Consider the following 17,076-nt stretch of genomic DNA (forward strand, 5'->3'; position numbering starts at 1 on the left):
TTTGTCTCTTACACATTGCTTGTTTGCCCATCTTTGGGCGTGTGTGGTTTTTCATCGATTCCATTGTGTTTCTTTGTATTTATTGTGAATGCCCGCGATCTGTGCTAAGTAATTGAAACGAATCTCAGTGTAGTATATAGCGACATATATCTACTTCGATAATTACTTTGAAAGTTGAAGTTTGAACTGTCCTAACCCATCGTTCCACCTGTCACTCCTTCACAGATGATGTCCTTCCTATCTTTGCTTATCCTCACAGTGTGGGCAAATCTGTCACTGGGGGCTATGTGTACAGAGGCTGTGAATCTCCCAATCTAAACGGACTCTACATATTCGGAGACTTCATGAGTGGGTAAGTATCTGACAGCTAACTCAGCTTCAAAGTGGGGGGGGAGGTGTTGTAGAAAAGAAATTGATACTAAACTGCTCAGATAATTTCCTAAGACATGCAGACAGACAGACAGACATACTTTATTGATCCCGAGGGAAACTGGGTTTTGTTACAGTTGCACCAACCAGGAATAGTGTAGAAATATAGCAATATAAAACCATAAATAATAATAAGCTAATCATGTCAAGTGGAAATAAGTCCAGGACCAGCCTGTTGGCTCAGGGTGTCTGACACTCTGAGGGAGGAGTTGTAAAGTTTGATGGCCTCAGGCAGGAATGACTTCCTATGACGCTCAGTGTTGCATCTCGGTGGAATGAGTCTCTGGCTGAATGTACTCCTGTGCCTAACCAGTACATTATGGAGTGGATGGGAGACATTGTTTAAGATGGCATGCAACTTGGACAGCATCCTCTTTTCAGACACCACCATCAGAGAGTCCAGTTCCACCCCCACAACACCTCTGGCCTTGTGAATGAGTTTGTTGATTCTGTTGGTGTCTGCTACCCCAGCACACAACAGCACACAACAGCAAACATGATAGCACTGGCCACCACAGACTCGTAGAACATCCTCAGCATCGTCCGGCAGATGTTAAAGGACCTCAGTCTCCTCAGGAAGTAGAGACGGCTCTGACCCTTCTTGTAGACAGCCTCAGTGTTCTTTGACCAGTCCAGTTCTTTGACATAGGAACATTATGAAGGGAAGGAGTGAGCTGTGTGGTAGCACAGCAGCAGGTGTAACACTGGCCTTACAGCACGAGGTCCCAAAGGTCGTCATAGCTGGGGTGGTAGTGGGGATAAGCTCCCACTAAAGTGCTCCAAATGGCACGCGACTCTAACAGCCTCTGACAACCAAATCCAACTCTTGGCCTTCACGTGTGGCTTAGCTACTAGACCCCGCTGAACTGTTCCTACTGACAAGAGAAGGGGTTTAAGGCAAACCATTGGCACCTCAAAGCCAGTTTCTTCAGGCAGATGGGGCTCGTCAGCCTTGGACAGCAGCCCGCCTAGGAGAAGGAAAACTCTGATTTCAAACCTCCGCTTCTTTACAGCCATACCCACCCATGGGAAAGGCTTCGGGAGTAAACCCCGAGGACAAATCCGGAGCTGGGGTCCCTAAGGCAGTTTGTTGTTGTTTACAACTTCACTCTGGCAACCCCTGCCATGACACTGGTGCCAAGCATCAGTGACGTAGGGAGGGGAAACTTCAAATCTTCCCACCCAGGCTTGCTCCCTGGAGAGGACACAGTCCACCAAAGGTGCAAACCCATGATTCCCAGGGGTCAGCGGCTGCCAAGCAATCGCAAGGTCAGGGTTCAATTGTCCACGTGCCTTTCCTTCAGGTGCTCCAGTTTGCTCCAAAGACATGCGGTTAGGGTTAGGGTTAATAAGCTGTGGGCATGCTATATTGGTATGGTGACATTTGCGGGCTGCCCCCAGCATACCCTCTGACTGAATTGGTTGTTAACACAAGTGACATATTTCACTGTATCTTTCAATACAGATGTGGCAAATGAAGTCCACCTTTATTCTTTTTCTTTAACCAATGCCTAGATTCTGCTTTGATATTCGAGTAGTGCTTACGAAGCAACACTCACAAAGTGCTGGAGGAACTCGGCAAGTCAGACAGCATCTGCAGAAGGGAATAAACAGTTGATACCTCATCAGACTGATGTGTGTGGTGGTTGCACCGTGGCCTAGTGTAGAGACACCATGCCCAGAACAGGAACGTCTACAGGAAGCAATGGATGCAACTAGGTCCTTCATTGACACTCCCACATAGCCCTCCATTCTGCTTTCGTCCATGTGCTTGTCTAAGAATCTCTTAAATGCCCCTCTTTTCCCCAGGAGAATTATACTTCCTATCCTGTGTCTAACAGTTCCACTGGCACCACCCTCACACTCACAGCACCCTCTGAGTGAACAGGTTCCCCTTAAATATTTCACTTTATTCTTGCCATTAGTTATTTGTATTTACACCGTTTGTCTTGTTTTGAACACTGGTTGCTCGTCAATCTTTGTTTATGTGCGGCTTTTCAAAGATTATATTGCATTTCTTTATTTTTCCTCAAGATACTGCTGGATATACTGTATATGGTAATATTTAAGTACATGATAATAAATTAACTTCAAGTTTTGAGTTCTGAGTTCTCTCCCCATTTAGTCCTTTATTCCTCCTACCCTAGTACATAACCTTCCTCTGTCGTTATAGACGCCTAATGGTGTTGACTGAAGATACCAGAACTGGTACATGGCACAATAATAAGATCTGCATGGGCAAGGGTCAGACATGCTCTTTCCCTGGTCTCCGTGATCACTATCATCGGTACATCATCTCCTTCGCAGAGGATGAAGCAGGTACTTCCCCAAGATCGCTACCTGCTCTGATGGTCAACTTTTAGATTTGTAACATCAGCTTAGAAGGATCTGGGATGTGATTGCACTGGGGAGGGTGGCGGGGATATTCACCAGGGTGGAACATTTCAGTCATTAGCAGAGATTGGAGAGGCAGGGTCAAGATTCATCTCTGTCTTACAAGATGCCAAATTTGTTGTTTGAGAACATAGACATAGAACCTAGAACAATACAGCACAGTGCACAGTCTTTTGTCCAAATATTGAGCTGACTTCACCCACAAAATGCCGAAGGAACTCAGCAGGTCAGGGAGCATCTATGAAAACAGTAAGACCATAAGACATAGGAGCTGAATTAGGCCATTCAGCCCATCAAGTCTGCTCTGCCATTCCATCATGGCTGATCCCGGATCCCACTCAACCCCATACACCTGCCTTCTCACCATATCCCTTGATGCCCTGACAGATCAGGAAACGACCAACTTCTGTCTCAAATATACCCACGGACTTGGCCTCCATCGCAGTCTGTGGCAGAGCATTCCACAGATTTACTACTCTCTGGCTAAAAATATTCCTCCTTTCCTCTGTTCTAAAGGGTTGTCCCTGAATTTTGAGGCTGTGCCCTCTAGTTCTGGATATCCCCAACATAGGAAAAATCCTCTCCACATCCACCTTCTCTAGTCCTTTCAACATTCAGTAGGTTTCAATGAGATCCTCCTGCATTCTTCTAAATTCCAGTGAGTACAGCCCCAAAGCTGCCAAACACTTCTCAAATCCTAATTCCTTCATGCATGGCATCATCCTCAAGAATCTCCTCTGGACTCTCTCCAATGACAACACATCCTTTTTGAGTTACGGGGCCCAAAACTGATGACGATACTCCAAGTGCAGCCTGACTAGTGGCTTATAAATACTCAGCATTATCTCCTTGCTTTTATATTCTATTCCCCTTGAAATAAATGCCAACATTCCACTTGCCTTCTTTACCACAGACTCAACCTGTAAATTAATCTTCTGGGAGTTTTGCAAGAGGACGGTGAATTCCACGCACCCACCAATCTATAAAAAAAACTACTTCTGACACTCCCTGTATTTTCCTCCAATCACCTTAAAATTATTCCCTCTTGTCCATACTACCAATGCCTCTTATCATCTTACCTGTTTGTCAAATTACCTCTCACCCTCCTTTCCTCCAAAGAGAAAAGCCCTAGCTCGCTCCATCTATCGTCACAAGACACGCTCTCTAATCCCGGCAGCATCCGGGTGAATCTCTTCTGCACCCTCTCTAGAGCTTCCACATCCTTCCTATACTGAGGCGGCCAGAACTGGACACAACGTCCACAGTTTAGTGGCAGCAGCTCAGCTCAGAGGTGTAAAATTACTATTGTGAGGATAGGAGGTACTCACCCCTGTCTCTTCTAAATCACTCTTGTCCCCAGGAGAATTATACTTCCTATCCACACGGATTCCCACATCCACGTCTCCAACCGGAGTGGTTTACAAGATAGTGGACCCTTCACGGTAAGCTGCAGTAAATAAGGAACCGTACTAGGAATTGAGATTCCTGCCTGTAGGTTGGATTAGTATATCTTTATTTGTCATATGTACATCGAAATTTCGAAACATACGGTGAAATGTGCCACTCGTGTCAACAACCAGTGAGGATGTGCTGGGGGCAGCCTGCAATTGTCACCATGCTTCCAGCACCAGCTTAACACGCTCACAATTTCCTAACGTTAATCCGTGTGTCTTCGGAATGCGGGAGGAATCCAGAGCACCAGGAGGAATCCCATGTGGCCGTGGGGAGAAGGTACAATCTCCTTTACAGACGGTGACGGGAATTGGACCCTGATCGCTGGTGCAGACTGGCATTGCGCTAACCACTACGCCACCACATTGCTCGTATGCGCCACCACCTTATGCATCAGCTTCGTATCACCCAACCACTTTATAACTTCCGCAGCTAAATTCTGTGTGTGGTTTTTCAGGAGAGCGGCCTCCATAACCCCCCCCCCCCCCAATGCCTTCAAAACTTAGAACCTAGAACACAGAAAAATTGGTCCATTGGCCCATGAAATCTGTGCCGACCATGGCGCCAGTCTCGTCTGCCTCTACGGGGTCCATATCCCTCCACCCCCTGCATATTCGTCTGTACGTATATCTAAAAACCTCCTGATTGCCATGACCGTATCTGCCTCGACCATCCCGTCCCTCCCCCCATCTCCCAGCAGCCCATTCCAGCCACCACAACTCTCCCTGTATGAAAAGCCCACCTCTGCCAATCCTCCCCATTCTTTCCGCCAGTCACCTCAAAGTAAGGTCTCTTCTTGTTAGCCTTTTCCACTCAGAATCTGGCTGGCCACTCTGCCTGAGCCTCTTATCATAGCGTGTATCAAGTCATCTCTCATCCTCCTTCTGTCACCATCTTGGCAACACTACCTCCTGTGTGAAAAACTCCGCCCCGCACACCTCCTTTAAACATTTCCCCCCCCTCAACTTAATTGTACGTCCTCCAATACTTGACATTTCTGCCATGGAAAAGAAAAGACTTGCCTACGTTATCACGAACAAGAGAAAATCTGCAGATGTTGTGTTGTGTGCGTTGCTATCTGCTCTACCAATGCCTCTCATAATCTTATAAACCCCTATCAGGTCTCTGTCAGCCTCTAACACTCCAGGTAAAACAACCCAATTTTGTTAATCCTCTCCTTGTAACTCATTCCTCTAATCCAGGCAGCATCCTTGTACACATTATCTGTGCCCTCTCCAAAGTCTTCACGTCCTTCCTGTGATGGGGCAACCAGAGCCTAATGCAATACTCCAAGCGTGGCCGAGCCAAGGAATTAAAAGCGTGCTGCTGAGGAGAGATCTTATCTAAATTTTGAACTCCGTAGCTTTTTGTTATTAGTAAATGAAGATTAAAAAAAAACTTTATTTTCTGAAAATCCAAAAGACAAACTGAAACCACTGGAAAGACTCAGTGGTAAATTAAATAATTAGTGAATTGGTTTATTATTGTCACATTCCTCACAAAGTGAAAAACTTTATTTTGCATGCCATCCATACAGACAATTTCAACACAACAGTACAAGAATGCAGAATAAAGTGTTAGTTACCGAGCACATGCAGAACAGCATGACAGTAAGGTGCCAGACCATTACGAGGTAGATGGTGAGGTCAAAGGTATATTTTATCAAACAAGATGGGTATCATGAGTCTGGGCGGAGACTCTCCTCAGCTCGGTGGGTTCCCCCAGGAGGGTGTGTCCCTCCTGCCTTCACATGGCATGTCTATGCGGGCAAAAGGCATGAGGGTCAGTGAGTAGAGAGTCCCAGTCCTTGAGTGCAGAGTTTGGGGGTCCTGTCATTGGCTAGTCTGGGATCCAAAGGTCAAGCTGAAGTTGACGCCCAATGGCCAAAGTTCTGGGCCTGTCCTAGGGCTGGAGGACTGTGTGTGTGTGTGTGTGTGTGTGTGTGTGTGTGTGTGTGTGTGTGTGTGTGTGTGTGTGTGTGTGTGTGTGTGTGTGTGTGTGTGTGTGTGTGTGTGTGTGTGTGTGTGTGTGTGTGTGAGACGAAGGGAGGACTTGTTTTGCTGTTGTTGTTTTGTTGTTTGTTGTTTGGTTGTGCCCTGTGTTGTTCTGCCAAGCGTTGTGGGGATGATACGTTGGCGCTGGAATGAGTGACGACACTTTAACGGGCTGCCCACAGCACGTGCTTGGGTTGAGTTGTTTGCTAACACAAGCGACACATTTCACTGTACGTTTTAAATGTGTATGTAACAAATCAATGAATCTGACCATGCTTTGGATGTGCAACACACACAAAATGCTGGTGGAACTCAGCAGGCCAGGCAGCATCTATAGGGAGAAGTACAATCGACGTTTTGGGCCGAGACCCTTCGTCAGGTCTAACTGAAAGAAGAGATAGTAAGATTTGAAAGTGGGAGAGGAAGGAGGAGATCCGAAATGATAGGAGAAGACTGGAGGGGGTGGGGTAAAGCTGAGAGCTGGAAAGGTGATTGGCAAAAGGGATACAGAGCTGGAGAAGGGAAAGGATCATGGGACGGGAGGCCTCGGGAGAAAGAAAGGGGGAGGGGAGCACCAGAGGGAGATGGAGAACAGGCAAGGAGTGATTGTGAAAGGGACAGAGAGAGAAAAAGGGAAAAAAATAATAAATAGCTAAATAAGGGATGGGGTAATACGGGGAGGGGTGCATTAACGGAAGTTAGAGAAATTAATGTTCATGCCATCAGGCTGGAGGCTACCCAGACGGAATCTCATGATGCTTTGGATGTGTTTCAAGCAGCTCAGGGAGGAAAGAATCATTTAACTTCTCATCCTTGCTCTCCCCTCCCTTAGGAGAGCACCTCCTGGAAAATGTCACTACACGCCCCGGCCGGTTAAAGTGAAAAGCCGTCTCATTAGATTTGTACCGCAGCCAAGTAAGTACATTATTCTCAGCAGAACCTTGCCTTCTGAAGTACAACGTCAGTGAGTATGGCTGGCTGATGGCAATGATTTCCGGTAAACTGTTTGTGAAAGCGGATCAAAGCACTTCTGGTCACCCACAACAAGATGGATGTGGGGAAATGGTGCAGACGAGGTTCACCAGGGTGCTGCCCGGATCAGATGGAATGAGAGACTGGACAAACCGGGGCTGTTTTCTCTGGAGCGGTGGAGGCTGAGGGGAGAGGTGTATAAAATTACGAGAAGCACAGATAGGGCAGACGGTGAGAATCCTTTCCCCAGCGTGGAACTGCCAAGTACTAGGGGTGAGGCATCTAGGGTGGGCGGGGAAAAGGTTCAAGCAGATGAGTGGGAGAAATGTCCACACAGGAAGCCTTAGGGGCCTGGAAAGGTCTGCCAGGTGAAAATAGGACATAGAGCAGCACAGCAAGTATAGGCCTCGTGGCCAACAATGCCATACCAAACTTTTAATCTACTGCAAGATCAACTTAACTCTCCCCTCCCACATAGCCCTCCATTTTTCTTTCATCTAAATACCCATCGAGGAGTCTCTTAGATGTCCCTAATTCAGTATATCTTTCTCTACCGCCACTCCTGGCAATGCATTCCACACACCCACCACTCTGTGTAAAAAAAAACTTAACTCCGACATTCCCCCCTATACTTCCCTCCAGTCGCCCTCACATTGCGCTTCTTGTGTTAGCCATTTATGCCCTGGGGAAAAGGTGCCAGTCCTGATGAACGGTCTCGGCCCAAAACATCGACTGTGCTCTTTTCCATAGATGCTGCCCGGTCTGCTGAGTTCCTTCAGCATTTTGTGTGTGTTGACTGGATGTCCACTTTATCTCTGCCTCTTATCGTCCAGTACCCCTCTACCAAATCACCTCTCTTTTTTCACTCCAAAGAAAAACGCACTACCTCACTCGACCTATTCTCATAAGACATGCTCTCTAATTCAGGCAGCATCCTGATAAATCTCCTTTGCACCCTCTTTGAAGTTTCTACATCCTTCCTATAACAAGGTGACCAGAACTGAACATAACATTTTTTATAGAGCTGCAACATTATTTTGCAAATATTGAACTCTATTATGTTTCTTTGTTTTGTGGCTGTCTGCAAGAAGATGAATCTCAAGGTTATATAAGGATATATTTGATAATAAATTTACTTTGAACTCAGCCCCTTGACTAATGAAGCCAATGGCCCATTTTCCTTCTTAACAACCCTATCAACTTGCGTTGCAACTTTGAGGGATCTATAGCTGTGGACCCAATGATCCCTCTGATCTTCTCCACACTGAAAAGGATTCTTCCACTAACCTTTGTATTCTTTAAAGAGGGGCAACATTTTAACACAGAGAATGGAGGGTATCTAGAATAGGCTGCCAGTGGTAGTGGAAACAGGTACAATAGAGGCTTTTAGATAAATGAAAATGCAGGGAATGGGGGGGTTATGGGATTAGTTTCATTTGGTATCTTTTTGGGCACAGACATGGTGTGCCAATCTGCTGGTAGATGGATGTGGGGGGAGGGGGGAAATAACTTCCAAACAAAATACCTCCAATGATGGAAGATATGGGATGACCACTAGAGGGAGACTGAGAGAGTCATACAGCAGAGCAACCGGCCCTTCAGCCCATTGAGTCTGTTCTGACCATCCACCACCCATTTATACCAACCCTATTTTATTCTCCACATACTCTCCCTTATAACCCAGATTTTACCATTCACCCACTCACGAGGGATAATTTACAGTGGCTGTAAACCTACCAACGCACTTGTCTTTGGAATGTGGGAGGAAACCAGAGCTGCTGGGGTGGGGGGGGGGAACCCAGGCAGTCACAGGGAGAACATGCAAACTGCACATGGACAGCATCCGAAGTCAGGATCGAACCCTGTGTCACTAGAGATGTCTTGTTTCCGGGGTTGGGGAGTCAAGGACAAGATGACATGGGCCGAAGCAGGAAAGGAAGAGATTTAATAGGAACCTGATGGCACCCTTTTCACTTGGAGTTTGGTGGGAATATGGAAGAAGCTGTCCGAGGACGTGGTTAAGGCAGGTGCATCATGTGAGAGACATTTGGACAGGAAATTTTTTATGCCATGGTGCCCCGCCATTAACCGAGGGGGTCCGTGACCCCAGGTTGGAGCCCCTGGTTCTGATGGATATGGGCTAACACAGGCTCGTTGGAGTAGTTCAGACAGGCATTTTGGTCAGTATGGATGAGGGTCTGTTTGTGAGTCCCTGACTCCATCACTGTGCCAGCAGACAGAAAATATGGTGGCAGTGGGTAGCAAGTGCTCAGTAAGTTGGTGTGTTTCTGACTGGGGATCAGACAGCTGGATATGATGCTCTCTCTACATTTCTCACCGGCTCAGTAAAGCGTGCAATATAACCAAAGACCCCACCCACCCTGGACATTCTCTGTTTTCCCCCTCCCATTGAGCTGAAACCTGAAATCACCTGCCATCAGTATCAAAGACAGCTTCTGTCCCACTATCCCAACTTCTCTAATCCCACAAATCCCTATGTATATTCATCCTTATACCCTAATTTCTCCATAATCCCACCTCCTATCAACTCTACCAACTCAAGTTCTAATGAACACACATTACATTTGCTTGTTGTACCTATGCAGTGTTTTCTTCACAAGTTGGCTATCGGTTTATTATCGTCACGTACCAAGTTACAGTGAAAAGCTTGCCTTACCTACTCTCCATACAGATTAGATCATTGCACGTTGAGCTAGAATAAGGTAAAGCAATAACAATGCAGATGAAAGTGTAACAGCTACAGAGGACATACAGTGCAGGTAAATGATAAGGTTCAAGATCAAAACAAGGCAGATTGTGAGGTCAGGAGTCCAAGCGGTTACTGATTTAAATGGAAATGCTCCTTTGTCACGCAGGGCACGGCCGCCGCTCCAGGAAAAAGCAGGCCAGGAACAAACCGAGGAGAGGACAGAGACCAGCAATGCAGGCAGACAACAGCCTGAGCTGGTACCAGGAACTCCTGAAGGAACTGGAGAAACTGCAGGCTGAAACCAAACCGCCAGCAGACGGTTCCCTGTCAGGGTCTGCCGAAGCTCACCACCATGTCCCACCAGCTGGTGCTTCCCAGGAGTGAGAGAGCTGAGCCAGCGGGAAGAACACAGAGACCATAGCTGCTGCAATCCTGAGTGACAACTCACCGGCCAGAGAAACTCTCCCCGTGACCTTTGACACCCTTTACTCATCAAGAACCTAATAACTTTCTCTTTAAATATACCCAATGACTTGGCCTCCACAGCCGTCTGTGGCAATGAGTTCCACAGATTCAACCCCCTCTGGCTAAAGAATTTCCTCCTCATCTCTGTTCTAAAGGGAAGTATTCTGAAGCTGTGCCCTCTAGTGTTAGAATCCCCCACTATTGGAAACACCCTCTCCACGTCCACTCTAGGACTTTCAATATTTTATAGTTTTCAGTGTAATCCACCCTCATTCTTTTAAACTCCAGTGAGTACAGCCCAGAGCCATCAAACATTGCTCATATGTTAGCCCTTTCATTCCCAGAACCTCTCTTGTGAACCTCTTCTGGATTCTTTCCAAAGCCAACAAATACTTTCTTAGATAAGGGGCCCAAGATTATTAATAATACTCCAAGTGCGGTCCGAGTAATGCCTTATAAAGCCTCATCGTTACATCCTGGCTTTTAAAACGCTGTAAGTTATAGGAGCAGAATTAGACCTTTTGGCCCATTGAGACTGCTCCACCATTTCATCATGGCTGATCCATTTCCCTCTCAGCCCCAATCTCCTGCCTTCTCTCCATATCCCTTCAAGCCCTGACTAATCAAGAACCTATCAACCTTTGCTTTAAATACACCCAATGACTTGAGCCTCCACAGCTGCCCGTGGCAACAAATTCCACAGATTCACCACCCTCTGGTTAAAGAAATTCCTCCTCATCTTTGTTCTAAATGGACATCCTCTATTCTGAGGCTATGTCCTCTGGTCGCCCACTGCAGGAAACATTTTCTCCACTTCCACTCTGTTGAGACCTTTCAATGAGATCTCCCCGCCCCACCCCGCCCCCCATTCCTCTGAATTCTAGTGAGTACAGGCCCAGAGCCATCAAACACTCCTCATTTGTAAGAGACTTCCAATCCTGGAATCATTTCATGAACTTTCTTTGAACTCTCCTCAATCCTTTCCCAGAACTGCTCACAGTGCAAGTGAGGCCTCACCAGTGCTTCATAAAGCCTCAACATTGCATCCTTGCTTTATAGTCTAGACTTCTTGAAATGAATGCTGACATCACACTTGCCTTCCTCTCCTCTGACTCAACCTGCAAATTAACCTTTAGGGAATTCCCTTTGTACCTCAGTCTTTGAATTTCCTCTCTATTTATAAACTCTACAGTCTATACTTTCATTTCTTACACCAAAGTGCATGACCATACACTTCCCAACATTGTATTCCATCTGTCACTTTGTTACCTATTCTCCTAATCTGTCTATATCCTTCTGTGGCCTCTTTGCTTCTTCAAAACTCCCTGCCCTTCCAGCTGTCTCTGTATCATCTGCAAACCTGACAAAAAAGCTATCAACTCTGTCATCCAAATCATTGACAGGTAACATAAAAAGAAGCAGTCCCAACACAGAGAAATATCACTAGTTATCGTCAGCCAACCAGAAAAGGCTCCCTTTATTTCCACTCTTTGCCTTCTGTCAATCAGCCAATTCTCCTTTATCTATCCTGCTTGATATTTCTTCAAAGAATTCCAACGTATTTGCCAGGCAAACTTTTCCTTTAAGAAAACCTTAAGGGAACACTTTGGCCTATCTTATCTTATGCCTCCAAGTACTCCAAAACCACATCATTAATGATTGACTCCAACATCTTCCCAAACATTGAGATGAGACTAACTGGCCTATAATTTCCTTTCTTCTGCCTCTCTCCCTTCTTGAAGAGTGGAGTGACATTTGCAATTTTCCTTTTCTTGAAAGATCATTACATTGCCTTCATAACCTTTACAGCCACCACTTTCAATACTCTGGGGTGTACACCATCTGGTCCAGGTGAATTATCTACCTTCAGACCTTTCAGTTTCCCAAGCATCTTCTGCCTTCTCATGGCAATTACACACACCTCTGCCTTTTGGCACTCTCGATCATCTGGTATGCTGCTAATGTTTTCCACAGTGAAGACTGATGCAAATTACTTAAAGAATTCATTCATCATTTCCTTGTTCCCCATTCCTTCAGTGACATTTTCCACTGCTCGTATATCTAGTCTTGCCCCTCTTTTACACTTTATATATCCGAAGAAACCTTTGCTATCCTCTTTAATATTATTGTCTAGCTTACCTTTGTACTCCATCTTTTCCCTCTTTATGATCTTTTCAGTTGCCTTCTGTTGTTTCTTAAAATCTGCTCCATTCTCTAACTTCCCAATGATTTTTGCTCTATTATATGCCTTTATGTTGTCTTTGACTTCCCTCGTCAGCCACGGTTGCCTCATCCTTCCTCTAGGATACTTCTACTTCGGGATGTATCTATCCCGCAGCTTCCGAATTGCTTCCAGAAACTCCAGCCATTGCTGCTCTGCTGTCATTCCTACTGGTGTTCCCTTCCAATAAAACCTGGCCAACTCCTCTCTCACGCCTCTGGAATTTGCTTTACTCCACTGCAATACTGATACATCTGACTTTACCTTCTCCTTCTGAAATTGCAGAGTGAATTCTATCATACTATGAACAGTGAGCCCTCAGGATCTGGTTACCCTTAGCTCTCTAATCAATTCTGGTTCATTGCACAACATCCAATGCAGAATAGCTGATCCCCGATCGGGCTCAAGCATGAGCTGCTCTAAAAAAACAACTCATAGTTATTCCACAAATTCCCCATCCAGCACCGACTTGATTTTCCCAATCTACCTGAATATTGAACCCCCCCCCCATGACTTTTGTAACATTGCCCTTTTTGATATGCATTTTCTATCTGCCAATATAATTTGTACCCCACATTCCAGCTACTGTTCAACATCTATATATAAATCTCATTGGGTTATTTTTATCCTTAAAATTTCTTAGCTCATCCCACAAGGATTCTACACTTCCTGCTCCTGTGTCACCTCTTTCTAATGATTTGATGTCATTTTTACCAACGGAGCAACAACACCCCTTCTGCCTACCTACCTGTCCCTTCGATACACTATGTATCTTTGAGCGTTGAGCTCCCAGCTGTAATCTTCTTTCAGCCATGATTCCGTGATGCCTACATGCCAATCTGTAACTGTGCTACAAGTTCACCTACCTTATACTGCACGCATTCAAATATAACACCTTCAGTCATACATTCACCACTCTTTTCAAGTATATCCCCCTCTAACACTGTAACTCATCCCATTGACTGCAATTTTGCCCTATCACCAGCCTCCCCTTGCTAACGGTCTGTTTGTAAACCAACTGCCCCATCCTCAGCCCTATCACTCCAGTTCCCATCCTCCTGTCGAATTAGTTTATCCCTCCTGAGCAGCTCTAGCCAATCTACCAGGAAGGGTATTGATCCCACTTGGGTTCTGATGTAACTCATCCCTTTTGTACCAGTCGCATCTTCCCCAGAAGAGACCCCAATGATCCAGAAATCTGAACCCCTGCCCCCTGCGCCAGTCCCTCAGCCACACATTCACCCGCCAAATCACCCCCACTGGGGTGTGTTACAGGTAGCAATCAGAGATCACTTCCCTGGAGGTGCTGCTTTTCTGCTCCCTAAAATCTCTCTTCAGGACCTTGTACACCTGTGTCATTGGTGCCAATATGTACCCAGACCTCTGGCTGCTCACCCTCCCCCTTCAGGATGCTGTGGATCGGATCGCTGACTCTGGCACCTGGAAGGCAACATACCACCCGGGTGTTTCTATCGTGTTCACAGAATCGTGTGCCTATTCCTCAAACTATGGAATTGCCTGTCACTGTTACTGTCCTTCCCTTCTCTTCCCTTCTGAGCCACAGCACAAGACTCAGTGCCAGACACCCGGTCGCTGTGGTTCCCCCACCCCCAGTGGGTCACTCCCCTCAACGGTATCCAAAATAGCATACTTATTATTGAGGGGAATGGTCACAGGGGTACTCTGCACTGGCTGTCCATTTCCCTTCCTTCTCCTGACAGTCACCCAGTTACCAGCCAACTCAACCCTGGGTTGACCCTGTAGCTCCTTTCTCATTCTCCCTTATGAGCCAAAGGTCATCGAGCTGCAGCTCCAGTTCCTTAACGTGTACCCCGAGGAGTGGTGCCCCTGATGTGAATGTGGTTATCTCCCAGAATTCCCACATCTCATGCAGGGAACAAATCAGAGGCACTGGAGTCATACTCACTGCACTAACTGTGCCCCAACAGGTGAGGAATAGAGAATAAAGAAGAAGAAACTTACCAAGTCTGAGGAGCCAAGGCCACTCCAACACCAGCCCGCTCACACAATGGCCGCTCCAGCAATGACCCTGACTTATTTTTATTCGTCTTTACTAACGAATCCTGCTCACTGAATGGATGCAGTCCAACTCCAAAAACTGCGGTGAAGTGCTGCCTTTTTTAAACTTCAGCCTCAGAACTAAATGAAATCATTCCTTCTTCTCATGCTCCCACTCACTGGCTGGGCACTGCTCAACTCCTCAAAATGGAGGACTATATACTAGTCCTCTCAAAATGAAAGCTAACATCGCATTTGCCTTCTTTACCACTTTCGAGTTAACCTTTAGGGAATCCTGCACGAGGACTTCCAAAATCCTTCTAAGCCCAATCCCTCCATGTACATATCTATTCAGGTACTTGTCAAGTGATACTATTGTACCTGCCTCAACCACTTCCTCTGGCAGCTCGTTCCATAAACTCACCACTCTCTGGGTGAAAAAGTTTCTCTAGTCCCTTTTAAATCTTTCTTCTCTCACCCTAAATCTATGCCCCCGAATTCAGACTCCCTTGACCTGGGGAAATGACTGTTACCCTGCACCTTACCCACGACCCTCATGATTGTAAACATTGTTGACATTTTGAGTCAAGAATGCCAATTGATAGAATCAGAATCAGAATCAGGTTTAGTATCATTGACGTACATTAAATTGTGAAGTGTGTTATTTTGCAACAGTAGTACAGTTCGATACATAACAATATTATAAATTACAATACAAAATATAAGAGTTACATAAATAAGTAGTGCAAAATAGAGCAAAATAGTGAGGTAGTGTTCACGGACAGTTCAGAAATCTGTTGGAAGAGAGGAACAAGTGTTTTCTAAAACATTGAGTGTGGGTCTTCAGACTCCTGTGTCTCCTCCCCGGTGGTAGTAATGAGACCCTCCCTGGGGGTATATCCTGGATGGTGTGGGTCCTTTATGATTGACATTGCCTTCTTGAGGCATCATGTTTTGAAGATGTCCTCAGTGGTGGGGAGCTTAGTGCCCATGATGGAGCTGGTTGAGTTTCAACCCTCTCCAGCTTTGTCCGATCCTAGGCATTGGCACCTCCATAGCAAACCAGTCAGAAAGCTCTCCATGGTACATCTGCAGAAACTTGCTAGAGTCCTTCGCGGCATACCAAAAACCAACTGTAATAGAATCAATTCCAAAAGACTCCTCTGTCAACCAAGAAAACAAGGAAACAAGAGCAAAGGTCCCTCTGCAGGGTCCAATAAGAAACATCGACAATTCCTTTCCCCCCACAGAAGCTGCTCGACTCACTGAACTCCCCCAGTGCAGACAGGAATCTGTCTGAATTCCCCCAGTGCAGACAGGAATCTCTCTGAATTCCCCCAGTGTGGACAAGAATCTGTCTGAACTCCCCCAGTGCAGACAGGAATCTCTCTGAATTCCCCCAGTGTGGACAGGAATCTGTCTGAATTCCCCCAGTGCAGACAGGAATCTCTCTGAATTCCCCCAATGCAGACAGGAACCTGTCTTAATTCCCCAGTGCAGACAGGAATCTCTCTGAATTCCCCCAGTGCAGACAGGAATCTGTCTGAACTCCCCCAGTGCTGATAGGAATCTCTCTGAACTCCCCCAGTGCAGACAGGAATCTGTCTGAATTCCCCCAGTGCAGACAGGAATCTGTCTGAATTCTCCCAGTGCAGACAGGAATCAGTCTGAACTCCCCCAGTGCAGACAGGAATCAATCTGAATTCCCCCAGTGCAGACAGGAACTTGTCTGAACTCCCCCAGTGCAGACAGGAATCTCTCTGAATTCCCCCAGTGTGGACAGGAATCTGTCTGAATTCCCCCAGTGCAGACAGGAATCTCTCTGAATTCCCCCAATGCAGACAGGAATCTGTCTGAATTCCCCCAGTGCAGACAGGAATCTCTCTGAATTCCCCCAATGCAGACAGGAATCTGTCTGAATTCCCCCAGTGCAAACAGGAATCTATCTGAATCCCCCCAGTGCAGACAGGAATCTGTCTGAACTCCCCCAGTGCAGACAGGAATCAGTCTGAACTCCCCCAGTGCAGACAGGAATCTCTCTGAATTCCCCCAGTGTGGACAGGAATCTGTCTGAATTCCCCCAGTGCAGACAGGAATCTCTCTGAATTCCCCCAATGCAGACAGGAATCTCTCTGAACTCCCCCAGTGCAGACAGGAATCTCTCTGAACTCCCCCAGTGCAGACAGGAATCTGTCTGAACTCCCCCAGTGCAGATAGGAATCTCTCTGAACTCCCCCAGTGCAGACAGGAATCTGTCTGAATTCCCCCAGTGCAGACAGGAATCTCTCTGAATTCCCCCAGTGTGGACAAGAATCTGTCTGAACTCCCCCAGTGCAGACAGGAATCTCTCTGAATTCCCCCAGTGTGGACAGGAATCTGTCTGAATTCCCCCAGTGCAGACAGGAATCTCTCTGAATTCC

At 46.4% G+C, this 17,076-nt stretch overlaps 1 protein-coding gene across 1 annotated transcript in view; it reads left to right on the forward strand.

Moving 5' to 3' along the window:
* hhipl1 (HHIP-like 1) overlaps window positions 1-11,283 on the forward strand; it is a 43,423-nt gene extending 32,140 nt beyond the window's left edge. Inside the window, exons 5-9 of the mRNA XM_059960898.1 lie at window positions 226-352; window positions 2,603-2,748; window positions 4,184-4,265; window positions 7,102-7,184; window positions 10,118-11,283. Of these exons, the coding sequence (XP_059816881.1) occupies window positions 226-352; window positions 2,603-2,748; window positions 4,184-4,265; window positions 7,102-7,184; window positions 10,118-10,335 (656 nt within the window). The 3' untranslated portion in view covers window positions 10,336-11,283. The remainder of the gene's footprint in view (window positions 1-225; window positions 353-2,602; window positions 2,749-4,183; window positions 4,266-7,101; window positions 7,185-10,117) is intronic.
* The last annotated feature ends 5,793 nt before the right edge of the window (window positions 11,284-17,076 follow it).

This window comes from Hypanus sabinus, chromosome 2 (assembly GCF_030144855.1).
Source record: "Hypanus sabinus isolate sHypSab1 chromosome 2, sHypSab1.hap1, whole genome shotgun sequence".
NCBI classification, from domain to species: domain Eukaryota; kingdom Metazoa; phylum Chordata; class Chondrichthyes; order Myliobatiformes; family Dasyatidae; genus Hypanus; species Hypanus sabinus.